At 40.4% G+C, this 25596-nt stretch overlaps 1 protein-coding gene across 2 annotated transcripts in view; it reads right to left on the reverse strand.

The window, feature by feature from the left end:
- LOC129112486 (ankyrin repeat and BTB/POZ domain-containing protein 3-A) overlaps positions 1-25596 on the reverse strand; it is a 147729-nt gene that overhangs the window by 24373 nt on the left and 97760 nt on the right. For both annotated transcript variants that reach the window (XM_054624603.1, XM_054624602.1), the window contains exon 2: positions 19382-19531. In XM_054624603.1, the coding sequence (XP_054480578.1) occupies positions 19382-19531 (150 nt within the window). The remainder of the gene's footprint in view (positions 1-19381; positions 19532-25596) is intronic.

Consider the following 25596-nt stretch of genomic DNA (forward strand, 5'->3'; position numbering starts at 1 on the left):
GAGAATGGTATCAATCTAATCAAAATGTTGGAGATGTGGCCGATGATTCTGGTCTGGAACCAGGCTACCACATTCATTAGATGTTATTAAAACAGAACGATGGACAAAAATATGAATAATAATAAGATCCATACTGCAATGAGCTGGAATGATCAAGCCTTTTGTTTGGTAAAACCTAACTTATTCAGGATTTATTCAGGATTGAGAGCATCATGCAATATTTTCCTCAAGATCCTGAGGATTCACACATGGAAAAAAAACTCTAAACAGTTTCCTGTAAAAACTCAACAAATCTCAAAGATTAAGTAAAGCAGCGTGGAGAATATTTCCTGGTACATCTTCTTTGATAAATGTGCTCCATCGCTTTGAATATGAACCTGTTTCAAGCTGTGTCTGTAGGCAGCAGGAGCAGGGAGCGAATGAAAGTTAGAAAAAATGATACAATTCTAATAGTTTTGAACACCGGGGAGGTATGAATTTAAAAGTCTGAGACTCCAAAGAGGCAGATACTCAGCGCTGACATTTAGAGAGTCATAATTCTCTGATGCAGGATTTTATCGATGAGGTCATTAGTGATGCATTTAAGAATAACGATACTGCTCTGAGGGGGGAAAATGCTGCAGTGTGAGGCTGCAGGGTCGATTTCTCAGAATAACTAATACTCACATTGATCTAATTATTCATTCTGTTTATTGGAACGCTTACAGGTAAACACGCACAGAAAACACCAACAGCCTGAATATTGTGAGTTCATGCGTTCTCTTACTGGATACAAGACGAGTGGTATGCGAATAAAACAATATGTGTGAAGCTCTGAGCTGCAGTGCAACAGTAAACACACACACACACACACACACACACACACACACACACACACACACACACACACACACACACACACACACACACACACGCACACATCCTCTCTCCGACTTTGTTTGTTCCAAAAATACAACAGTCTGAGGAAAGTTTTCCTGTCTAGAAAACCTCATTGCTCAGACAGAATGACTCGGTGAGTGTGCGCTCCGAGGTTCTCCATCCGTCAGACTAAAGGCCGCTGACAGAGTTCACAGGCAGTCAGACGTAAACAGAGCTCGATGCTCACAGCACAGTTTGCTCTCCTGCTCCGGGGGAGCCTCGTAGACAGTTATCTAGGAAGAATTAAAGACATCAATAAATCACTGGAAACAAGGGAAATCACGCCCTGTTTCTACAGCATGAAGTGATTAAAGATGTGTGGTGAGACGCCTCCCATCTCCAGGTATGACACTTTAGACAAACACGATTAGGTAAGGTCACCTAGTGCGTTTAGTCAGATGCAGCTCCTGAAGGTGCTCAGTGCAAACCAATGACATCATGATAGATATTCTCATTTCTCAGTTTGCACATCCTCAATTTGCTTTCCTCCTGAGATGCGAAGGGAGGAGGCGAAGGAGCTGCACGAGGAGAGAGGAGTCGAGGCAGCAGGTGAATAACAGAGTGAGACATTCCTGCTTCAGAAACTTCCTTTTAAAGTCACCTTTATTAAATATGACGTGTGTTATACTCAGGAGGCAACCTCCAATTCTGCCAAGTGAATTCAATGCGGAAGTGTCTTTAAAGTTGCATTCTCTCTACTGACCATCAGGGGGCGACTCCTCTGGTTGTATAGAACTCTATGAGAAAATGACTCTACTTCTCTCTTGATTTATTCCCTCAGTAAACATTGTAAACATGAGATTATGGTCTCAATCTCTAGTTTCAAGTCTTCTTCAAGACAGCATGATGTTCATTTAGTAAATTATGGTCCATTTAGAGTCAAATAGAACATAAAGCAGGGTATGCTTTAGGGCGGGCTTACTGTGATTGACAGGTCGCTGCTGCTACTAGAGCCGTATTCAGCGTCACTATGTTTGTTTCAATACTTTAACTTTGATTGTTGCTTTTAAAGAAATTAAGCCGATAAATGACAAAAACAAAAACAAAAAATTCAGTAATAGTGCTTGACTTTAATCCTAAACATAACCGAGTTAGATAAAAAAATTTATTAAATAGTTGCAACTGTGATGGCTTTGTAAAGGAAATGAATAACAGGGACATCAGATCAGAAACCATTGTGTCGTTCTGGAGTTACAAACAACATATTTTATTTGTAGGAATTCTTAGCGTTAATCATTTTGTGATGAAAAATGGTGCCTTACTTCTCATAAAAAACAGCTTTGTGATGAATTGATTAATTGCTTTTGTCTTTTAGCAAACAAAAATGCCAAACAATGCTTCTTCACAATGATAGATTTGATTGATTTATTGATTTTCTCAGTTCAATACTATTGTGAATTTACTACCTGAACTGCTGACCAGACAAAAAGAAGCAACTGCAGATTTAATCTTCGGCTCTGGGAACACGTCATCATGGGAATTGTCACTATTTGTTAAAAAAAAAAAAAAAAAAAGGAATCAATACAATAATCGTTGAATGCAACAGCCGTTATTTGCAGCTCTCTGCTTGACTGTGCAGCTCGCAGACTGTTTGATTTGTTTGGAAGCGTTTACTGTAGCATGAAACATCAATCAGGCAGATTCATTCAGCACAGAAACCCTTCACACTCCAGGTGCTCAGGAAGTCCCCATGCTGCTCAATGTGAGTTTACGCAGTGTGCTACTGGCCTGAATATTAAGAGGAAGTGAGACATTAATAAAGATTAGGAGATAGAGCAAAGAGGACTGAAATATACATTAAAGTTACAAACCCCCCTGCTCAGTGGGGAACAATATAAACCAACCACAACGAAGACAAAAGAGAAACAGTAGCTCCAAAAACTGACAGCGCTCCTTTGGGGTTTGCAGAGCTTGCTGAGCAAAAACAGAACTCTGTAACCACAACGCGTCCATAAATAAAAAACTTCTAGCTTTTCACCACAACAAACGTAACAGTCGGCAACGGTGCAAATAGTTAACCCGGCGATGTCCCCCTGAGCTAAAAGCCAGAGTGCCGGGTCAAATAATCAAGCTTTATGATTTGTCATTAATTGTTTTCGTGACATTGGCTTTTGTCAGCAGGACAACATTTGCTCCGGTCTCCCTTGCTGTAATTATCTAAGCGACACTCCTATGGGGTTCATGCTTCATCTCATTTGAATTAATCATAGAGGACAGCTTAGTGTCTTCCTTTTTTCCCTCCCAGCCAAGTTCTCCCCTCTTGGAAGGACTCATTAAAGAGCAGAACTTTGTGCCCTTTTTTCGCCGAGAAGAAAATGGTCCCTGCTTTAACAAAATGTCAACATTGTACATTCTGTCATATAACAGCTACAAAACCCTGTACTTATCTTGTCTTTCTAAGTTTACTAATGTAAGTTTAGGATTGAATGTTTTCATGGAGATAATAATTTTCATGTTACATAAAGAAAGAAACTCTTTTCAGCGCTGACTCTGAACTTTAACACGTCTAAGAGCCTCCGTGAGGCTGAACTGAGGCATTAATATGCGTTTACATCCTCATTGGGACATGACAACATGCTGATGTTTAGCAGGTAAGATAATCACCATGTTTACCCGCTTTGTGAAGCGTGTTATCACGCTAATAACAACACATAGTACCCCTGAGGCTGATGTCATTATTTTATACAGGTATTTGGTTGTAAACCGAAGTATTTTGCCCTGATGATGCCGCCAAATGACAAGTCATATCGTCACCAAAGTTATTAGGGATCATCCAGAGGAGAGCATTAATGTGTGAACCGAATTTAATGGCAATCCATTCTATAGCTGTTGAAATAATTCATACAATACCGCAAATGTGAACCTCATGATGGCGCTACCGGAAAAGTCGGGGTTCCCCAAAGTCAGTATGGTTCATCCTCTGGGGATCATGAATTTGCACAGCGTTTTCGCCTTATGTCTATATTTTAACCCCTAAACTGAAGCTTTTAATGTCTGTTTCTCTTCTCAGAGCCAGAATACTGATCCGGTGTTAAGATTGCTTTTATAACATACTTCATTTCACAGTATGTACTTTTTCACAGGTACAATGAAGCACAATGTTATAATGTTCTCATAATGAGAAGCCGCAGGTAATTTGGGTTTGAGGTATTAAACTTATTGAACAGTGTGCCTACTTTCACGCAAAGTAATTAAACTGTGATTAGTTTTTCTTGCAGTATTTAAGCATGAAACCCAAAAGAACTAATAAAACTAATCTAATAATATGCTTTGTAAAGTTATTTAATGTTTGATTATATTTTTGCTATATGAGGGACTTAATAAGGACAATATTAACAGAGACCACAATAATGTGTTCTGTGATTCTATAAGGTTTTATTTTCTCAGACTATATTTCAAATGTAGTTGTCACTATTCTATAACTTTCATATTTTGGGTAATAATGGTGCATTAGGTATTTGCATCTTTGTGTTTTATATTTTTGCAAAGATTTGATGTGTTTTTGCCAACTTGTTTCCTCTCCAATTTGGTGCCATATTCTGGAGGAAGCAGGGAAAATTTGTTCAGAGTTCTGGGTGCAAATTCAGGAAACTCATCTCCTGCAGCTAACGCGGCATGGAGGTTGTTTTTGGAACGAGAAATCAATCTAAAGAGCAGAACAGTCAAGAGTTAAATGATAATATGATGAGATACGACAGCATTTAGAATTATTTTCTCTTTCAACAGGCTCAATGCTCTCTACATGAGCACAGCATACGTATACTATGTGTCATGTTTCTTTTGTATCTTGACGTAGACTTTTGAATGTGATCAATAACTGTCATTTAAACACTTTGACATGGCAACACATATCCAGTTGATTCAGCAGGAGATTCATATTCATGGAAATAATATGGAAACTAAAGGCCAGCATGCTCCTTTCTGTTAAGTGGAAGCTTCTATGGTTACAGAGATCAAGTCAGAGCTCTGAGGAAATGCGTGTTGCAAAACAAACACTCCACAAGTGAACAAAAGTGATATACACTTAACTATGGCAGTGCAACTGACTGTTGAAACTGGACACTTGACTTCTTTCAGATAGTTTTTACTGGCATAAACAGTAAACAGAAAAAAGAATGAATAACTAAAACTGTTACAATATTTTTTCCTTTTTTGCTAATAACAGCAGACTACTCAGCCTGAAACTACAAGAGCTTTGAAGGAGTGAAACAAAGCAAAGAGCTCAAATGACGCTTTAATACTCCAGAGTCAACCTGAAGCGTCAGATTATACGTAGTCATTGGATCAATCGTTGTTATGAAAATAAGGATTATAGCCGCTTTAAGTTTATAGGGCTGTAAACCCACTTGAAATGTTTCCGTTTTTGTATAAGACAAAAAAGGTTATCAATCCTGTGATTTAGACCCATGTTACAATGTAGATACAGATTTAAGGGTGTTAAAAAAGGCATATTTGAACATTTTAAACGAAAGATTTTGACATGTATAAGTACTTGTTTAAAACTTATCAAACGGACGTGATTGTGAAGTGTTTTTAGAGCATATTGCCCCACACGGTCAGAAAACGAGCTTGTAACTAAAGCGGGTAAAGTGAGGTGAGCCAGCTTCTTATCAAATGCGACCCGATATTATCGTGGCGAGACAACTTGTGTGTGTGTGTTCCCCTAACGGACGACTGAGATGGAAGATTCCTCCTCTGTCCTCTGACACACGGTCATGGCCTACAGCTCCCCTGGGGGACCGAAACCGAGGACATTTAATCATCACTTGGTAATATGAGTGACTCGGAGCTCTGCCTTCGGGGCACATTAGCAATTCCATGGCAACTATTAATCACAGTCAATTACGGGACATGTCATCGTCAACACAGGACCAGCAGATACTTTTACCAGTGCTGCTCGAGTGGAGATTAATCACCAGTAGACGTATGTATGATAATGGACATGTGGAGGGAGGTCAGAGATAACTTATGCAGTAACAATACATTACAGGAGCTGATTATAAGAGTGTATATATATATATATATAAATGTTCTCAGATTTGCGGTTTTATGATCTAAAGTCACGCTTTTATAGTAACCTGGCAAGGGATGTAAAGTTGTTCTGGGAGTCGCCAAACAGGAATGAAACAAAAAGGGTAAAAATATATCCTAATGTGCTTTTTCTAGTCCTTTTCTAGCGGGCAAACAGGCTCCTTGGAGGGGAAGAGAGGGAGGGTTGGGCATGAGCAGACTACTGATCCATCTTCTGCTTTATGTTTTTATGCACTGAACTCATAAAAATGTGACACCCTGTTTGTGTTCTGAGTAAATCCCGCAGCAGAACAGACAAAGTGCTGCGCTACAAAATGCTACAGAATGATTCATTCAGTCTGAAGCACCAGTCGTCAGTGCAGCGCTAGTGATGTTCCAGACATTGTGCTGCCTTGAACCGCTGCTGGAAATATCCTACAATACTCACAGGGAGTGCTCACATGAGGGACCAAACAACACATTAAATATAGAAATATCAAAGAATAAGTTAAAAACAGGAACTTTTTTTAATAACAGATAATTCAATGGAGCTAGGAAAATGCTTTAAATCCGGTTACTATTGGACGGTCAACACACAAATAACTCATAATGTCAAAGCTGCATAGAGACAACAGAGATTCAGAATTAATCTCAGACACTCTACAGAGATTTTAAGCCTTTTTTAGCTTATATTTTTCTATTTAAGGGCACATTTATTTGAATCAGTTTCACAAAAAAAGAAAAACTCACCCAGTAACACAAGGCAAAATGCCAAAGTTAGCAACTAGCTGGTCAATGTGATCTCAATTCTAACCAAACTGTCACGGTTAACATTTTGACATGTGGTTAACATGTCAAAAGGTCACTTTTAACTTGGATTTACATTGTAATACGTGGTTAATGATGTAAAGCGGTCGAGGTTAACGTTGTAAGAGGTTGCGTTTAACGTTGGTTAACTTTGTTACACGCTGTTAATGTTGTGAAACGGCAGTGGTGAGCGTTGTAACGCATGGTTTACATTGTATGAAGGTTAGGGTAAGGTTAAGGCAACCAACAACTTGGTTATTGCGAGAAAAAACATCATGGTTGGGCTTAAAATAAGTACTCATGCAAACGTAACTTAAGCTACGGGCGTAACTTCACAGGACTCACATGAGATAACGTTGTCAGTAAAATTCACTCAACTTTAAAAAGACCTGCCCTTAGTGGACTTCTCTCGCTCTTACAACTACGTCTGTTGCTCTAAACTTCTAATAGTGCCTTGTGCATAGGTCTTGGCCACTGCCCAAGTGTTGTTATTTGAGACTGTGGAAGTGGGACCACGCTGAGCAGTTACAGCTAAACACCATGATATTTATCTTGGGAGGTGGTGGAGATCAAAACAGAGCAAAAAGAAGAGTGAATAATGGACTTAAATGCATCCGGTGGCCAGAAAAGTGACCTGAAATAAAAGCTGAAGTTGCTCCATGTCTGCTGGATTTGTAAATATGCAACTTTTTGCCAGCCTTTTCAACAGTACCACTATATAAGGTGATAACTACTTCACGATTCAAGGATTTATTTGTCACATATTCCTAAATATGTGTGCTGATATGCAAGAGGTAGCATACTTTAGAGAATGTGCCAAAAGGTAAGTGTGGAGTGATAATAACAAAAAGTTAGCATAGAGTCTTAAAAGTTTTAGGTGTCATGCAGGTACCATAACTTTATTGATAGACTTATAAAAACTTAGTTAATGTGCAGTTTCTAACCAGCCACTACATCACAGAATAGTGCACCTCCGGGGGCAGAAGCTTAAGAGGGAACACTTGAAGGCAGCAGCAGCACGACACCATCTGTTCTACCCCGGGATCCTTCAACAGAACAGTGGGGTACAGATAATTCATTGAAATGTTTAGTTTTTTAATTACATAATTTCAGATCTCTGTTTTGATTTGAGTATCAGGGTCAGCCAGGGTCAAATGTGAAGAGTTGTTTTTTCACCCCTCCCCGTTCTCCTTAAAAGATCTTTTGAATAAATATGTGGAATGAAGGTCCCATGATGCAAGATGATGCAAATGTTCAGAAATCCCTGTTTAGGAAAGTCAAGTGCCCGTCTCTGCAATGTTTATTTATCAAATCTGACAGAACTGGTGCTTCAGAAACCATCACTGTTCCTTCTTTTTTTGGCCGTTACGCCGTCCGATAGAAGTGCCCTGTCTGCTGCAGCTGTCCACTCCTGGACTGATGACTGAAACGAACACAGGAAACAAAAGCTGTGATGGCTCATTTGTAAAAGTCCCAAAAAAAGAGTCAGCTCATTAACAACAATCTTGAAACTGTGGCAATAATAGAGACTTTTCTTGATAATGACTTCTCTCAGTCTAAAGAGGCGTCATTTCGCTTCATCATCTAGTCTTAGTTTTTTCCAGATATTTCCAGTCTGTGGAGATGGAACGGGAGATTACACAAACCGTCTCTCTCTCTCTCTCTCTCTCTCTCTCTCTCTCTCTCTATTGTCATCATCTCTCCTCCTCCGACTCACAGGAGGGGACTTTCTAAATGGATGCCACTTTATTCTGTCTAATGGCTGTTTTAGGGACTTTAATGGCTCTTCTGAAGAAGATCTGCAAAAAAACCCTACTGCACACTGCTGCAGTGTTCAATAGATAGCCTTTCTATGCACAGTCTTGATGTCCTTAAATAGTATTCACACTCATATTTCAGCTGAGGGCTTATTTTTATACCCCCTTTTCTTTTAGAAATGCGTCAAAATTACAGTACCACCGGAAATTACTGGTCCTGCTCTCTAGTAAATCGCAGCAACAAATCAAATTAAAAGTTCATTTTGTGAAGATATATATCTATGAACTTGTGATCTGCACAGCAGCAACAGCTTTTACACTGTAGAGAGAAGTGCGCAGACAATTTAAATAAGAACTGATCGCAAAAAAATACAACTTTAAGGTTGAATATACACATAAAACAAGAGTTTACAGCCACGCTAGTGACTCTGCAAGGCTGTACTTAAACACAGTGGTGCTATGGGGTAAATTATGATTTATAGCCTGTTTGATTATATATTGTTCATTGTATGTTCATCACCTTAGCAGACTAACATTTGGTAATTGGAACGAAACACAACGCACAAGGGAGGCTGATGGAAAATTATATTTTTTTAACTTGAAATTAATTTTAACCAGATGATAGAACTAGTGGAAATGTCAGAGAATCTGAATCATCTGAAAAGTTATTACTATACATCCTGAGGCAAACATAAATGTGTGAACCACATTTCATGGAAATCCATCCAATAGTTGTTGGTGGTGCTAGAGGAAAAGTCAGAGGATGATCAAAGTCAGTAGGATACATTATCAGGGAATAACGGAGATCTGAACCAAATATCACAGCAATCCATCCGAAAGTTGTGGAGAAGTATCAGTCTGGAGCAGACGGACATTAACCTCCGTACTGCCATGCTTCTTGGCTAAAAAAAAGATTTAAAGCACCACTGGATCTCTTTGACCATCTTGTGCAAACATTAAGTCCACTGTAAACTACAGTATGCATATTTATGGGTAAAATTGTAGTAGTTTGCTGATGAAGCTCAGACCGGAGAAGCGAAGCTATCTTTAGACATCAAAGACACATTTATGATTCTAACCCTTTGCAAATCTATCAAACTAAAGCTAATTTGTTCCCCAACTCTTGTCTTTGGTCGCATTGTCAACTAAATAAGAAAAATGTTGGCACCATACATTAAGAAAAGCAAAGCCAAGCCTCTATATGTGAGCGAAAAGTGAGCTAAGCTACCCAATAACTCAAAAACTTCCACCAGTCTTTATTAACAACCCTGTAATAATGCTCCAGAACATAAGTAATAAACAAATATTATCACAAAAGTGTCTTATTACATTATATAAAAGATGAGTCAATGATAAACTGGCTGTGTATGAAACCAGAGAAAGATGCCCTTCTTAATAACAGAAGTTTAGTCAAAATACCAACAGATATTAGGCCATTTTTTAAGTCCCTTTTCATCAAAGAACTGCTGATAACAGCTGCCTATATCTGCCTCCAAACAGCTGCCCTGTCTTCTCTTTTCCTTTCTCTTTTGTTTTTTTTAGGAAACAGTGAGGTGAAGACTAAAAGCAGCCTGTTCAATTCTCCGCCTTATTACCCCAAAAACTTCCATTAGCCTTCTGGGCTCTCTCCAAAACACTCAATTAGTGGCTCTGCATTATCTCACAGCAGCACTGCTATGGAGACGATGGCGTAAAGTCCGTCGTCTTATTGCAGCAGGACTTGAAAAAGTAAAAAGTGGAAATTAAACTCATCTTGCCACTGAACTCACTGAAGTCACTAATAGTGGAGGAGCTCCAGAGAGAGAGAGGCAGGCTCGAGTATCATCAGCTCTCACATGTGGGGCTGATGGGTAATAATTATTAATGAAGAACATCTGCCGGTGGGTGTCGTACCTCTCTGGAGAGGTGTCGCACGCTCGAACACTCACTCATCCCGCTGCAGACGTGGGCACTCGTCAGCTTCATTGGAAATCAAATACATTCGATAGACTTTAATTAGATTCCAACACTTAGCAACGGCACGATCAAATAACAAACACCGGAGACGTTCACAGAGGTCGTTGACCTTATGTATGAACAGGAAACAAAGTAATCAGAGCTTAATCGCCATTAACTCAATTACTTCTCACTCAATGTTTGTGTCCTTGTGGAAAACTTTTCAAGAACACGACAAGAAGATGTCAGTCCTGTGTTTGTTGTTGTATAATCTGTTCTGTTTTGGGGCTTTTAAATGGAGTACCTAGTTGTTTGGGCGTGATGGGTCATTATTTAAGTGAGTCTTTGGCTCCAGTCGCCATGTGATGCATTCTCAGTTGGCAGGTAAACCGCCGAGATCTTTATCCATCGTCCGTCCTTGTTCTACCTTTGCGTTTTTTGGAGTTGTACGTCAGGTTTCAGAAATTTTGTCAATGGATTATGGAGGACAAGAGGACAACCCGTAATGCTTATAGCCCGTAACTACAGTTATGCATACCATTAAAAGTCTGAAAACTATTTTTTGTTTCATATATAGAGCCATTTCATTTGTTATAGATTAAAATAGATTTCCTTTATTGTCATTCAAAATTACAACGTCAATCCTGACATAACAGTACAAATATCATATATATAAATATATGCATGCTATTATTTTAGTGTGGACCCCTGGAAGACTAGCAACCCCTTCTTGAAAGCTAACGGGAGTCCAAATAGAGAATAAAGAATACAAATGTTCCACATTCTGCCTGCTTTAACCTACAGTAGATGTCTTTTGACCTTGACATGACCTACACCATGCTACTGCAGACATAAGAATGCAAACTGAGAATAGTGTCTGAGTGCTTTAGCCCAGAAAATGTGGTCTTAAATCTTTTTTTTGAAAGCTACTGAAAGCTACTGGAGTTTTCGCTCAAACCGCTCTTTAATCGCTGTTCTAATCTTTGCAGCACTGAGCTGCGGTGAGTGAGTGGGATTCCTGTGGCAGGTATCGAGGGACATTAAACCATTACACAATAATGAATCCAGCCTCACGTAATTACTGCAGCATGCAGCAACAGCCGACAAGATTTTTTACTAGCGTGTCTCTTTTGTGCGAGATAAAGAGGTGTGTTTGTGTGTCTGGAGGATTGTGAGGAGGGCTGTTTATGTCAGCACATAGCCGTCCTCCTAAAGGTGCTGGGAGGCAGATAAGGGAAATGGCTGCACCCGGTTCCAGAGACTGAGTGAGCCAGCCAACAATTCTTTTATTTTTATTTTTTATTCCTTAAACCACTGTGTCTCCTATGATGAACAGACACCAGGAAGTGAATGGAGCTGCAGACCTCCGAGGGGACCGAGAGAAAATGAAATGAAGAGGAATAAATGACAGTGGGGACCTTTTCCAGCAGCACATTGAGATACTGTTCTGCCTCGACACGTCCATTAGAGAGAGATACTGCAAAGGACATGAGGGTGACATTATCATCAGGAGCTGCAGTGGTCAAATGTGTAGAATGTAAAAAAGAGAAACGCAACCTTGAACTGCACCCTGATTGCAGAAAGCAGCCTAATGAGCTTTTTAACTTAGAAAATAAGTCTGACGGACTCATTTTTCACCCTTTTTCTTCCCCTTCGTCTCTATCATCCACGCTGAGAAGTGGGTCAGATGTGAGATTAGGAGAGATGATGCATGGCGAAGCAGGAGAAGTATTTAAACTCTAATATGATGAAAAATGAGAATAGCATGGACGGTCTGAAGATGAAATGTAACACCTCCCAGTGAGGCTAACCCATTATCTCACATCCACTTAAGTGAGTGTGGGTTAATGGAGCAGCGACGGTAGGAAAGTGGTGATTCTGTTGAAATGTAAGGTGCTAAAAAAGAATAGGTAGCTTATGCTTTGTAATCATAATCTATCATATGAATAATACTTGTTTATGGGGAGAAATTTAAAGCATGTGGTCACAAACCGAAATCAGACTTCGACAGGTTTCCAGAAAGCAATCGCTACCAGGAAGGAGAGAAATAGCACCCCGTCTCTGTGCAACTCTCTGTACCCTTTTCAAAAACCGGTGCACAACTCCTGCAGCTCTGCAGTGGGAGAGGGATTCCTCTCTTTGTGAAAATCCACTCAGCCCTGAAGAATAAGCACTTTTCCTCGCTCAGGCACAGTGGAATACATGATGACTCATTTTTTTTTCAAGCCGGCTATTGTCAGCTGGGGGAAAATACAGAGCGAGAGATTTCCTGGATGTTTTAAAGCTCACAGCCTGTGATAAACATCAGCATGTCATCCTAAAACTAGAAAGTGACTATTATGAATTTAGTTGGTCAAATAAAAAGCTGCAAATTAGCCAAACTGATGGTTTGCTTAACTGTGGTTGCTGTGGTAACAGCGAGTGCCTTTTTATAATACTACAGCAAACAGTCCTCGAGCTTCCACTTTGTCAAAAACACCGGTGAAGATCAACTGTATCTGTTCTCAGTGAAGCAAAACAAATAGTTTTAATAAAGTTGTTCTATGGATATGGTTTCATAATCCAGATGTGCAGCCTGCAGCTCTTCATCCAACAGCTGGATTCCATTGCTAGTCGCTGTCAGAAAGTACAGAAGTTGAAACAATTGTCTTGTTTTGTAGACGCAGTTTAAATAATTGATCGTTGTCATGACAAACCCGTTGGGTTTCCTGTCATTTCTTTACAATAAAAGCTAATGTTGCACAATATTGGATTGGCTAAGGCAGTATGTTAATCCAGTTGTGAAACAGCTGTAGGGGATTAAACAGTCATGCTGTTGTAATACACTTTAATACGTATTTAACTCACGTAATCATGAGCCCTGACAGGTGTGATAAAGTCCACGTAGGGAGGAGGTCAGTTAGTCAAGTGGTTCTAAAACCACATGACTTTCACCCAGGAGACTGCTGTTCATGTGCCTTGTGAAATCCGAAGTCAATGCTGACGTATTTGTGACGCAACTTCCATACTTAAGTAACACCACTGTGAATTTTTTCATGACCTAAACAAGTAGATTTGATGCCTAAACATTTCAGGTGCTTGCTCGTAGAGCTGGACATTCGTAGGAAAACAAAAGAAAAACTGTTTTGATATATCACACTAAGCGTTATAAGAGGATATGTTTTAAGAGTAATCATAAAAGAGGCTGAAATTAATGAGATAAGACTCAAAAAAACTGGACTACACGCTGCATCATTTGTTTGAAGGCTATTTGAATCAAGGCCAGGACTCCCCCACTAACAATGAGTAATAAAAGCCAACCATAACAGAATAGAAAATCGTGGTTTGGTTTCATAAACATCTTCAGGTTTATAACCTTGACAAAGTCCATACATATTTGCTCTGCGGTGGAGGCACACCCAGCTTCAGGAATGTTGGAGGCCTGCACTGTATTACATTTCGCCGTTTATTTGCCTCGCGGCTGCTCTCTGACCTGCAGGGCGGCCGCTGTGCTGACAGACGAACGGCCTTCCTCCGTCACACCTGGTCACAATATGTCAGCTCAGCGCCTATAGATCCTATACGCCACACACACACACACACACACACACACACACACACACACACACACACACACACACACACACACACACACACACACACACACACACACACACACACACACACACACACACACACACAATGCGGCGCATGACGGAAAACAAGTGTCATGACAGATGAGTAAACACCCTCTCCTCGCTCGGACAAAGACGTGAGCAGTGAGATAATGGTGACCTCAGAAAAATAAAAAGACGTATTCCTCCACCTCTAGAGAATGAAATGATGTGTACAGTGATGAATGTTGCTCTTTAACAGCCTCTTTTAACAGCCATTAATTACCAAACAACTTGGGTGTGAAATTGCCCTGACAACCGGGTCTGTGCGGCCGCTCATCTCTCAAGTGATCTTGTTTATTTTTCAGATATTGTGCTAATAGCCTCAAAATTGATTTTAATTTAAGCCGTTTGAACGTGTTGATCCCGAGCAGCTTTTTATTTAGACCGTGACACACCTTCTCCCTGTAATCCATCGGTTCCACGTCTCTGCTGTGATATCAGAGGGCATGCTTGTAGCATTTATTTTACATTAACATCACTGGCACATTATTTCTTATTATGAACATTAGTGTAATTACTGTAAATACACAGGGCTACTGCTGAGATGACTCACATACACTGAAGAAAGCTGCACGTTCTTGTGTTTCGGCAGTAACCAGATTTCTGAAAACCTGCTGTCATTTTATTCTGCATGAATTCTGCTGCATCGATCTAAAACACAAAGCTGCTCCGGTCTCGCTAGAAGCACTAAAGAGCTGCTTGCAGGAACATTTAAGTGCATCACGCCGCATCCGTCTTCCAAGTTGTTCTCACAAACCTGAATGCTCTTAATGCGGAGCAGCAGCAGTAGGAAATGTCCGTTGTGCATTAGAGTTACTAAACACAGCTCTGACTGAATCATTTCTAAATACACTTTTACAGTTTCAGTTTGATTTACAGACTGAAATCGCTCTAAGTAACTTCCTCTTACTGCCCAGCTCTAATATCAAGACGAGAGAAGAGATATAAATGTTGATACGCACATTTAATTAAATTAACATTTATTACGATGCACTTATAGCATTAAGCTTTGCGAGCAGCACTGAGTGCTTGCAGAATTTCTTTCCCCCCGGGTTTGGCCGATCATTGGTGGAGGTTTAACGCAGCCTTGTACATTTAAGAAAAACTAGGACCTCCTCTGCACATTTTCCTCTTTACCTGTTATCAGTACACATGGAAATACAATATTTATCTATATACAAGTATCAAGTTTATATCAATATAGACTTAATGTGATTGTAAACAGAGTTAGTGCATTAATCAGTTTACATAATATCTGCATTATTTAATAGACGTTAATTTGGAAATCATGATAATAATAATAATAATAAGTTATCTACTAGATAATTAGAGCGTTCACATGCTTTCAAGACTTTCAATGTGTGCTATTAAGAAAAGTTATATATATTGATGGTGAAATTGATTTGTTGACAAAGGAAGCAGCATATCGTCAAAACATTTTTGGAGTCCAATTGATAAAAACATCAGACTTTTATACTTTTTTACTGAAAAAATGTTGACCGAGGTAGAAATCGAGCGCCTGGTTAAGTTGAAAAGAAAAACCCCAACAAGAAAGCTGGTGCAGAATGTAAACGTCTCTGAAATGGCTAATGCCCCCCCTAAAGTCCCAGGGTAATTGTAGCCTAATGCACATTTCATAAACGTCTTCTCAAAAGAGTGAAATCTCCACAGTGCATTAGCAGATCACTGAAAATTTTTTTAACTACTCCACACCCTTTCTTCTACAATGCTTTTATTTTGTAAAGGATTCAGTGTGGCTCTCCTCCTGTGCTTTTTGCAGCAACATGCTCATTAGATTGTCTTTCAGTACACCATGTTTTTGTCATCAATACATGTGTCAAGAGGAGGACACATTTCTACATAAAACAGACTTCAACACTACATCTGTCTGAGCTGTGATAATCACTAGAAATGATTCATCATGTTGGGGCGTTGACGTATCATCCATCTTTGCTGCTCTGATTCATCCTTCACAGCTGCAGGGGCTTGTTGATGTTTACTTTTAACCTTCTGTATCTGTCCTCTAACTAACTGTGCTTTAGTTCAGCCGGTAACTTGTTATTATGTTCTATTAATAAATTGATCTTGTATTTTTATTTCTGCTATTCCACTTTAACTTTTATCAGGTAGTTGCTGTGAGAGTCAATATCCTCTGAATAAATAAAAGTTAAACATAAACAACTTTAATTCCTTAAAATATTCACACAGTCACTTATCTTCTCCTGTTTAGTGCAATTTTCTCTTAAAGCATGAGGCTGGGGTTATGCTATATTTTTGCTAATGTCAACAAACGTCATGAAAAGACCAACAGCATGTCCATCTCTCAATACTTTCAGGCCTACTGGTTCATAGTAAAGCTATAGCCCTTAAAAACAGGTCATAAATATAGAGTTTTACTTTTTAAAAAGAGTTTATATAATGTATCTAAAACAGGAACAAATAGTACTTTTGAGGACTATAGAAGTGGCAGATTAATGCACATGTGTTGCTTAAATTAGTATTTGAAGCAGAAGAGCTGCATATGTGTGATTGGTGTAAAATATAGACTAACACCAGATCCATATTCTAAATGCATGCAGAAATCAGAGAAGCTGATTTCACACAGGCTGCGCTGTAGATGATAGATAAACTGATCTTGTTGCTTCTGTTTCTGCTTAAATAAGATGCGAGAGTTCCAGCAGATCTGCTCCTTTAAGTTTCTTGTAAAAGCAGATGGTAGAACATGTTAAAAGTAGCACCCTTAAAGCAATCAGCATGCACTCGATGAAGCAGATTCACACTCATGTCATTCAGTGGCTCGTTCTCTGTAGATAAATCTGTCCACATAACGCCTCATGAGGAGCAAATCATGCCACTGAATGCAATGAAGTCCACCGAATGACTGCGAGCAGCTGGCGTCAATGGTATTACGAGCCACATGTCGACCTCTGGCAGCTTCGACCGGCCGACCCTGGAGGTGAGAAAGTCCAGCTGAGGCAGCGCGGCGGTGGGAGTCAAACACACGGTGCATTAAACAGCAGCCTGTGCCGCTTTTTCTGCCTTCTGGTATCGAGCACGTGAACAGAATGTCCATGACTTGGATGTTAATGAGTGTGAGTGGTTTCCATATTGTTTTTTCTGGAACTGATGATGGTAGTAGTTAAGGAGTTAGCCATCTCGGTTCCTTCTCATCTCTGTTGAGAGTTGCACACTCGCAGTACAGACAAAAAAAAATGGCGGCAGGTAAAGACAAAGTTTATGAGCTGAAGCGCAAGCAAGCATTTCAATTATCCTTGAGTTTAGTTGGGTGAAAGTCCTGAATCATATACTATACTATAATAAAGATTAAATGACAATAAACGTTGGTCTTGTTGTTATTTAATAACTGTTAATAAATAAAAACAATTTGTAAAGGGGCAAGTAAAAATTGACTTTGGTCGTTTAGGCGTTGAAATGATGAAGGCACTTGCAAATGACAAGGTAATACAAAACTTTAACACTACTTTGGTGTTTGATTTTGACCTCTTTAATTCAATTTATTACTAAGCTTGCCAAATATTTTCCTCAGAAGTTGGTGGAGACCAAACCAGAGCTAAAAACAGTGTGAATATTGGACCAACAATCATCAGATTGACATAAATACAACTCTAAATGAATGTTAATGTACTAGCTAGATGGTAATATAGGCAACTCTTTGCTAACACGTTGCACTTAAAAGGCGATATATGTCTGTGTTGTGTTCACACAAGTGGCCAAAACATCAGTTATTGGAGGTTTAAAAAGGAAATCCACTGAACCTTCCAGAGTGTAAAGTTTCTGTATGTGGTGCTTGGTTCTTCTATCCATCCTTGGTGACTATCACATCTCATGCTAACTAACCAGTTTCTGTTGTATTTATTACCAAAACACCATAAACATAAATGCACCCAAACACATCACAAACTGCCTACAGGCTCAGTCGCTACTGTGTCACATCAACTGGTGTCAAGAAAAGACTGAAAATTGTTACTTTAATCGATGATGCGTAGAGAAGTGCTGCTTTGTAATGCGCCATGGGGAAGAAAGAAAACATTCATCCGGGACAAATGTGCACGGACACGAACTCAGTAGCGCAGATGTCTGGAGGGGACAGGGTGATGTAATGTGTGACTGTGGAGAGGGGTGAGGACGAGAGGGCGGGGGGTGGTGGGTGGAGGTAAGCGGGGAGTTAAAGGTGGAGCCCTTCCTTTCAAGTTGAGGTTAAAAGCCTGCGAGGAGGTGACCTTGGATTTAAAAGGTCTCCGGGTGTGACTCATAAACAGGTGCTGGAACAGCTGTAATAGGACGGTTCCCTGGCTGCAGCGTGACGGAGGGTGAGGCAGGGTGAGAGACGGAGGAGGAGAAGGGTGAGGCAGTAGAAAAAGGGTGGTGGGTTGGCCCTCAGGAATGGGGATGGAGCATTCCTTCACACTGATGGGGCTATTCAGCAAACACTTATGGAAATAAGTCCTTGACATGATCAGATTTAATGTGCATAACAATTACTGCTGCATTAATAATTAGCGGCACACTGAACAGAGCTGTTCATAAAACATTAGTGTCTAAAAGCCAATCTCAAGTTGCTCATATATAAAAGGGGTTGTATTTTTCTGCAGGCTAACCCGGAAGTTAGCATCATTCTTTATTATATTCCTTTATTGATCCCCATGGGGGAAATTCTGTTCTAGTTCTCTCAATATAAAGCCAATGGGATTTTTACTATTAATTTTGGATTTATTGCAAAATTCAAGCTGAGTTATCTAGTAGAACAAAATGTAAAAGTAACTTAAACTTTATTCAAATAGCTTATTTCAGGCATCTAACAAAGAAATACGTTAAAAAAAAACATTGACTTCCAGAACTTACTATACCAGTAAGTATAAAAATGCTGATCATTTCCATTTTTTAGGATTTATTCCTGCAGCACTCTATTATCCAACACTCAGACCTCGTCACAATATCGCCAGAGTGAGTGTGTGCTTGTGTGTGTGTGTGTGTGTGTGTGTGTGTGTGTGTGTGTGTGTGTGTGTGTGTGTGTGTGTGTGTGTGTGTGTGTGTGTGTGTGTGTGTGTGGCGGAAAAACCCACTTTACAAACATAACCGTGTATGTGTGGATTAGACTCAAGAAAAGATGTTGAAAAGCTCCTGAAAAATCTACTAAGTAAACCTCGAGTTCAGCATGTTTGATCACAAATATCTTTTCAATGCTAGAATGAGGAAACCTGAAAACATTTGGTTTCTGTAATTCTCTAAAACTCATATTTGTATATTGTTACAAACTGCTGGTAAAAGTGTACTCACTCAGCTCTGCGATGCTGCCCACCCGGGTGGCGAGCAGCGACTGCTCCAGCGTGCGGAGCTCGGCCTGTGTGTAGGCCTGACCCTCGCCCCCCCGCCCCGAGCGCTGCTGGTCCCGGTGCAGGTTCAAACTCTCTGGCAGACTCAGCACACCTGCAGATGGGGGCGGAAACATTTACAGAACAATCTATTAATGAAAAGTGCCAAAAGTTTTTCATCTGCAGCACATTTCTTTCAGCTTCTCACTTTTTTTTGCTGATGACAAATTAATAACCGACTCTGTGGAGTAACAGGGGAATGCAAACTGGAAAGAAAAACATAGTCTAAAACACACAAATCAGCACTTTCAGCTTAATAATCAAAACAGAGTTGTTAAGCTGGATGAAAGCACATGCTCATTTCACATGCAGCAGCCAGAGTGCAAACATTTCAGTGATTAAACAAGGAGATTACAAAGTCGCAGGTTAATGGCACATCGTACTGCACATCTTCGTGTTGCGGGGAAAACATCTCAGCTGATTTCACAAATATGAACTCAGACTGAACGTTTTAATGAATGAGATGCTGATTTATTTTATCTCCAGTTATGTGTAGCAGCTCTTCTGCACAAAGGTTTCTTTTCACCATTAAAATTACAAGACTCAAAGTGCATAATTATTGTAGAATCGCTCATCATCTTTAGAATAAATTGTCCCCGCAGATTAATTTTGTAGTTTGTTGTCACTCTGGCTTTAGTTTATAGCTTGAACTCTCATTGAGCTGATTAGGGCGAGATCCACGTTGGTACTACAAAGCTGTAAATCAAAAGCATGACCTTGAGCATAAACCGTTGGTATTTTCCTTGTAATCACAGGTGTGCTTTGTGGGGTTTTTTCCCTCCGTGCAAACAAGGTGCAGCAGATAATGTTGGCTGGAGAGGATTAATCCATTTGGGTGGTGTTTCTGCAGCCAGGCTTTGTTTAGCTGCAGAGAATGGCCGCTGACAGATGGGATATTGAGGTTTTTTTTTTGCTACGGGAGAATGGAAAGCAACACCCCTGCCGAGTGCTAATCCTAATGACACGGCGCGGGGGGACCACTCCGTTTCTCCACAAACAGTAATTACAACACGGAGGAGCTCAGTCAATTTGTCTGTGTGTGATTCCAAGCGCAGAAGACAAAAGAGCCACGCGGGTGGAGACGGGTGGAGACGGGTGCAGCGGCAGAATCTGGAGTCTGGAGTTTTCCACCTCCAGCTCCAGATTCATCGGGTCATATCCTCTTCCCACAGAGTCCAGCCCAATAATTCCAGTATTCCCCAGTCACAGTCCCACTCCCTCCTCCTCCCACAGCCTTTCCGGGGAGGTCAGATTTTTATTCGGAGCCTCCGATGATGATGATTACAACAGCTTTTTATTTCTGACTGTTTAACTGCTGAACGGTATTGATGCAACAGCTGGTGTTAGGGTGTGTCTCATAATGACATTCTTTGGAATAAAAGGGATGCTTTTGGTCTCCAATGTGGAAGTATTTCTATATTTTAAAGAGGAGAAAGATTCCTTTGTAAGCCAATTGAACTCAATCTCGGGTCATGAGATAATTTCCGGGGGGATGCCAGATGGCTTTGAGAATAATAGAATAGATATTTTTTTCTGAGAGTCTAAGTGCACATGAGTTCCTGATAAAGGATTCAAAAAACCCACAGTGCCTGAAGCACATTGGACAACGCACATGTGCTAGCTGTTCAAACTTAACCAAATTTCGTGGATTGTGAACACCAGCCTGATTATTCTGTGGGGTCACGACCCAAAAAGGTTGAGAACTGCGGTAAGGAATGATTTAATGATTTGCTAAATCTGGATTTAAAGACAAAGGTTATATTGACATCTCACAGCTGTTTCAACAGCATTTTAAATGACTATATTTAAAGTGTAGTTTGGAGCTACTTCACACTGAAATATAGCAATTTATATGCTTTTGAAAAGGTTATATGTAACTAAGACTTAAAAATGTAACATTCCCCCACATTTCGCCAAGTTAATATTGACTTTTAATGTCATTTGACCTGCAAATTATTAGCGTTAAAGTAATGAAAAACATGACTCAATGAGTTTATGAAGATAACTTTGGACCAATCCAAGTCAGAAATCAAGAGTCATGCAGTTTTTTTTTATATAAAAAGTTTGAGAAACTGCAAAGTAAACAACACATCAGTGTTGCCCTGCTGCAAAACGCTCAGTGCTGCAAATGTCTGGGGAAGGCAAAGCCCAAAAGAAAAAAGTAAAGTAAAAAATTCTGAAAGAAGACTTCAGAGGGCAAACAGAAAAGCAGGGATTCCTCCATCCTCGGGTAAAAAAAAAAAAAAAAAAGAAAAGGATGCTGTCAGTCACTCTCCATCTCCTGTCCCAGAGAAATCTCCTCTAATCACCAAAACCATATTGCTATTCAAGGCTACCTCTGCTGGAGATTTAGCACAGTGTGTGTGTGTGTTTGAGGGGAAAACAAGTTTGAATAATTCACAGTGGTTTCCGTAATTTTAGGCCTCCCATCTTGTCCGTCACCCCATCTTCATCTCCCTGCAACATTTTCAGTTTTTTTTGGTCCCCCCACTGCCCTCACTATTCTTTTAATATAATTCATGGAGCCCTTTGCTGAATTATTCATCCCGTCAGATCAAGACATATAAACAACTCTGCAGCTCTCTCTCTCTCTCTATTTCCCCACCTCCCACTCCCTCTACGTGTTATCTCTCACCAACACTTGGCTTCTCCGGATAAAAAGAAGAAAAAAAAAAGTATGAATATTTGATCCTAGGTGCTGTTTGTGTAATAAACAGCAGAGGTGAGAAAGAAGCCAGTCTGGCCCCCTTGGAGACTCGGAGGGGAGGGGGGGGAGAGGAAGAGGCGGGGATGCTGACACAAATGTCTGATTAAAAAAAATGACAAGCGACATGAGACTCCGGGGCGTTACAGGCGTGTTTTATAAGCTCATATTTCTGAGTCACTTCAACCACATCTTCATGTGACCTCCGAGGCAATTGGAGGAGCTCTGCGGTGGGAAACACTCAGATAAACAGATATGACCTGCGTTTTCTATTCTGGGGGTTTCCCTTCATCTCTGCTGCTGTCGGGCGGATGAAGACGGAGACTGGGTCACCGGGACAACACCACTCTAAAGCTCGAACACTCTCCCGAGACATCTTTACAGAAATACTGCTGCTCATGCAAGTCATCATAAATAATGCAGAGAATATTGAGCCGCGCAGGTATGTGCACACAACAGCTGTCTGTATGGGAATAGATCATCGGAGAAAAAGATTTGGATGAAGGAGGAGCAGAGGGACGGACAAAAAAGCAACAAATAAATAATCACATGGCCCAGAACAAAGCAATAAATACAACTCTCACAGCTTGAGACTGTGGGACAAAAAGGCTACTCTCTGATATCATCCAGCTTTAAAGGCGCTGCCGCTTTTATGAAGCGACTTCTCAACCTAGGTTTTTTTATGTTTACATGAGCCTGATGAGCTGGAACTTGTTTGAGGAAGAGGAAGCAACACAAATGGGGTTCTTTTTGGTTTTCTGTGTTGTACGTGCTGTAAGGGCGCAGGGTTCAGCTCAGTTCACGCTTCCAGGTTTGTTTTGAAATGCGTCTCGCTTAGACGTAGCGCACACAGTTGGTTGCTTCTTGCAAATATGCACAAATGTATAATTCATCTTTGGTGAATCTTAACCTGCAAGTTTGATCGGTGCAAAAGCTCAAAAAATATTGTGCCATAACACCCTTAAAGACATTGTTGGACATTTAGAAGAGTATTGCTTTCTGAGAGAGTTAGATGAGAGCACTTTCCTATTTGTGCGCTAAATATGAAGCTACAGCGGTTAGCTTAGCTTTGCATAAAGTCCAAAAACTAAAACGATTTCCCCATTAGCACCTCGAAGCTCATTACACTTTAAATCTTCTTTGTTTAATCAAAGATTTACAGGTGTTGGTTGGTGTACTTTGGACAGAGCCAAGATAGCTGTTTCCCCCTGCTATCAGTCTTTGTGCTAAGCTAAGCTAAGCTAAGCTAAGCTAAGCTAAGCTGTCTCCTGGCTGAAGCTTGATAAACAGATAGAGAGTGGTATCGATGCTTTCAAGAAAGGGAATAAGCCGACTCCGACAAGATGTCGGACTTTTCTTTTATTGGCTTTTAAACAGCCAATAAAACCTAAATAATTTAATAAAGTGGGAAATATTAACAGAACACTGCCCTTGGTATTGTTGCCCTTTCCAAAAGGGAAACTGCTGACATCTCATAACAATGTGAGATGCTCTGTGAGTTCAGCGGACCGAACTGGCTGCAACCCTTCCAACAAATCATTACTCAGTGTTTACTGATCCCTGATGGAGACGGATGTAAGCATGACCTGCAGGCTACAAGCTGAGAACCTGGAGAACCTCAGAGAATCAACGATTTCATTTTCAGCCTCATAATGGAAAAATATCAACACCATGCAGAGGGTTTTGAAAAAGGTTTAATGCGACAGAGAAGAGTGTGATTCATACGGCCGAAATGAAAACAATCGCCGGTCCTAAAAGTCACTAAAAGTTGAAAACACCTCAAATAAATCTCAAGTATTTTACATGCAGAGGAGGCATCAAAGAGACTTTCATTCGTGCTTCAGAAGCCGTGCACACCGGTTTCACAGGTGATGGCATAACAGGGATTTGAGGAAAACACTGCAGGTTTAATGAAACGTCTTGACATTTTGAATTTCAGCTATTTTTCTGCACCAGACACTTATTGCCTGAAACAAGAAGTTAAACATATTTCAAGATTTGTGCTTTAATCCCAAAAAGTTCTTGTTAGGCTTTGTCAGATATAAACTTTTAAAAGCACTTTTTTAAATGAATAAGGTGGTTAGATTCATGAGAACACTTGGTGGATCATAATTGTATCGTGGGGGTAGTGAAGACTTACACATTACATTACATTACATTACAGTCATTTAGCAGACGCTTTTATCCAAAGCGACTTACCTCTAGTAAAAATAAGAGGACATACAAGCAGTGTGTGCATGCGTGTGTCTCTCTGTGTGTGTGTGTGTGTGTGTGTGTGCGTGCGTGCGTGCGTGCGTGCGTGCGTGCGTGCGTGTGTGTGCGTGTGTGTGTGTGTGTGTGTGTGTGTGTGTTAATAACTCATTCAGACTTTGCTGCTATCTGCACAAGAAAGGCGCCATTTAAAAAAAGGTCTTTTCAGGAGAGAAATGGGAGACGGGATTGTCTGGTTGGATTGTTGGTATATTCAGCCCGAGGGCATAATGGGATTTGTGATCAACGCCATCCCTTTTCATGATAGACAGACAATCCCTTTCTGAACGGCTTCACCACTCAAGAGCCGACCTTTGAACAGTCTCCTCGAGAAAAATCACTTTAAAGACTTTAAAGAAAGAAACGACCGCCCGATATGAACCAAAGCTTCATCATGACTGGGTGACATTTTGATTTGCTGTACGCTAAATGCACTAAGCTTCCTTTGCTCTTAAAAGGACAAGTGAAGGTCAGTTAGGTCACCATGACGTCGTGAACCGTCAGTCACGTGCCGGTACCGCCGCACTGTTCTACCCGGCAACCACATGGCTCGGCTCCCCCTTATTTCTTCTGCAGGAATGTCCAATCGATTTATTTATTTTTTTCTGTGGTGAGAGTGTGGCGCTCTTCCCCCCCCCCTTCCTTGTCAGTAAGAAAAAACGTAACAGGTAGTTGCCATGGCAACAGGCGGCTGCTGCTGCCTAACAGCGTGGTGATTGCTTGTGCTGGGAGAAAAAAAAAAGGCAGCATTTCTTTTTCTGTCTTTCTTTTTTATTTATTTTACTGTAAGGAAAAGAACGCCCCCCCCCCCCAAAAAAAAAAAAAATAAATCTCTTTTGCTGCTCCGTGAGTTTTAAACACCCGGAGCCAAAGTCCACATGGATGACCACCCACCCAACAAAAAGCATCCCATCATGGGGGGGATGATTCAGTTGGGTAATTGCTGCATCTAGTGTACCAGAGAGACATTTATTCTCTCATCAATAATGAATGAATGTACTTGGGACTCAGACCACATTAGCAGTGAAATGGCCGGAATGATTTAACGGCCGAACCCAACTGGCTAATTGCAAATGTCAGCCGCAGATCCATGACCCAGCTGTTTGCAGCGGGGAGAGAAAGAGTGGACAAAGAAACACAACTAGATTCAATAGAGACCCGGTGTG

The sequence above is a fragment of the Anoplopoma fimbria genome, chromosome 23, assembly GCF_027596085.1.
Source record: "Anoplopoma fimbria isolate UVic2021 breed Golden Eagle Sablefish chromosome 23, Afim_UVic_2022, whole genome shotgun sequence".
Taxonomy (NCBI): Eukaryota; Metazoa; Chordata; class Actinopteri; order Perciformes; family Anoplopomatidae; genus Anoplopoma; species Anoplopoma fimbria.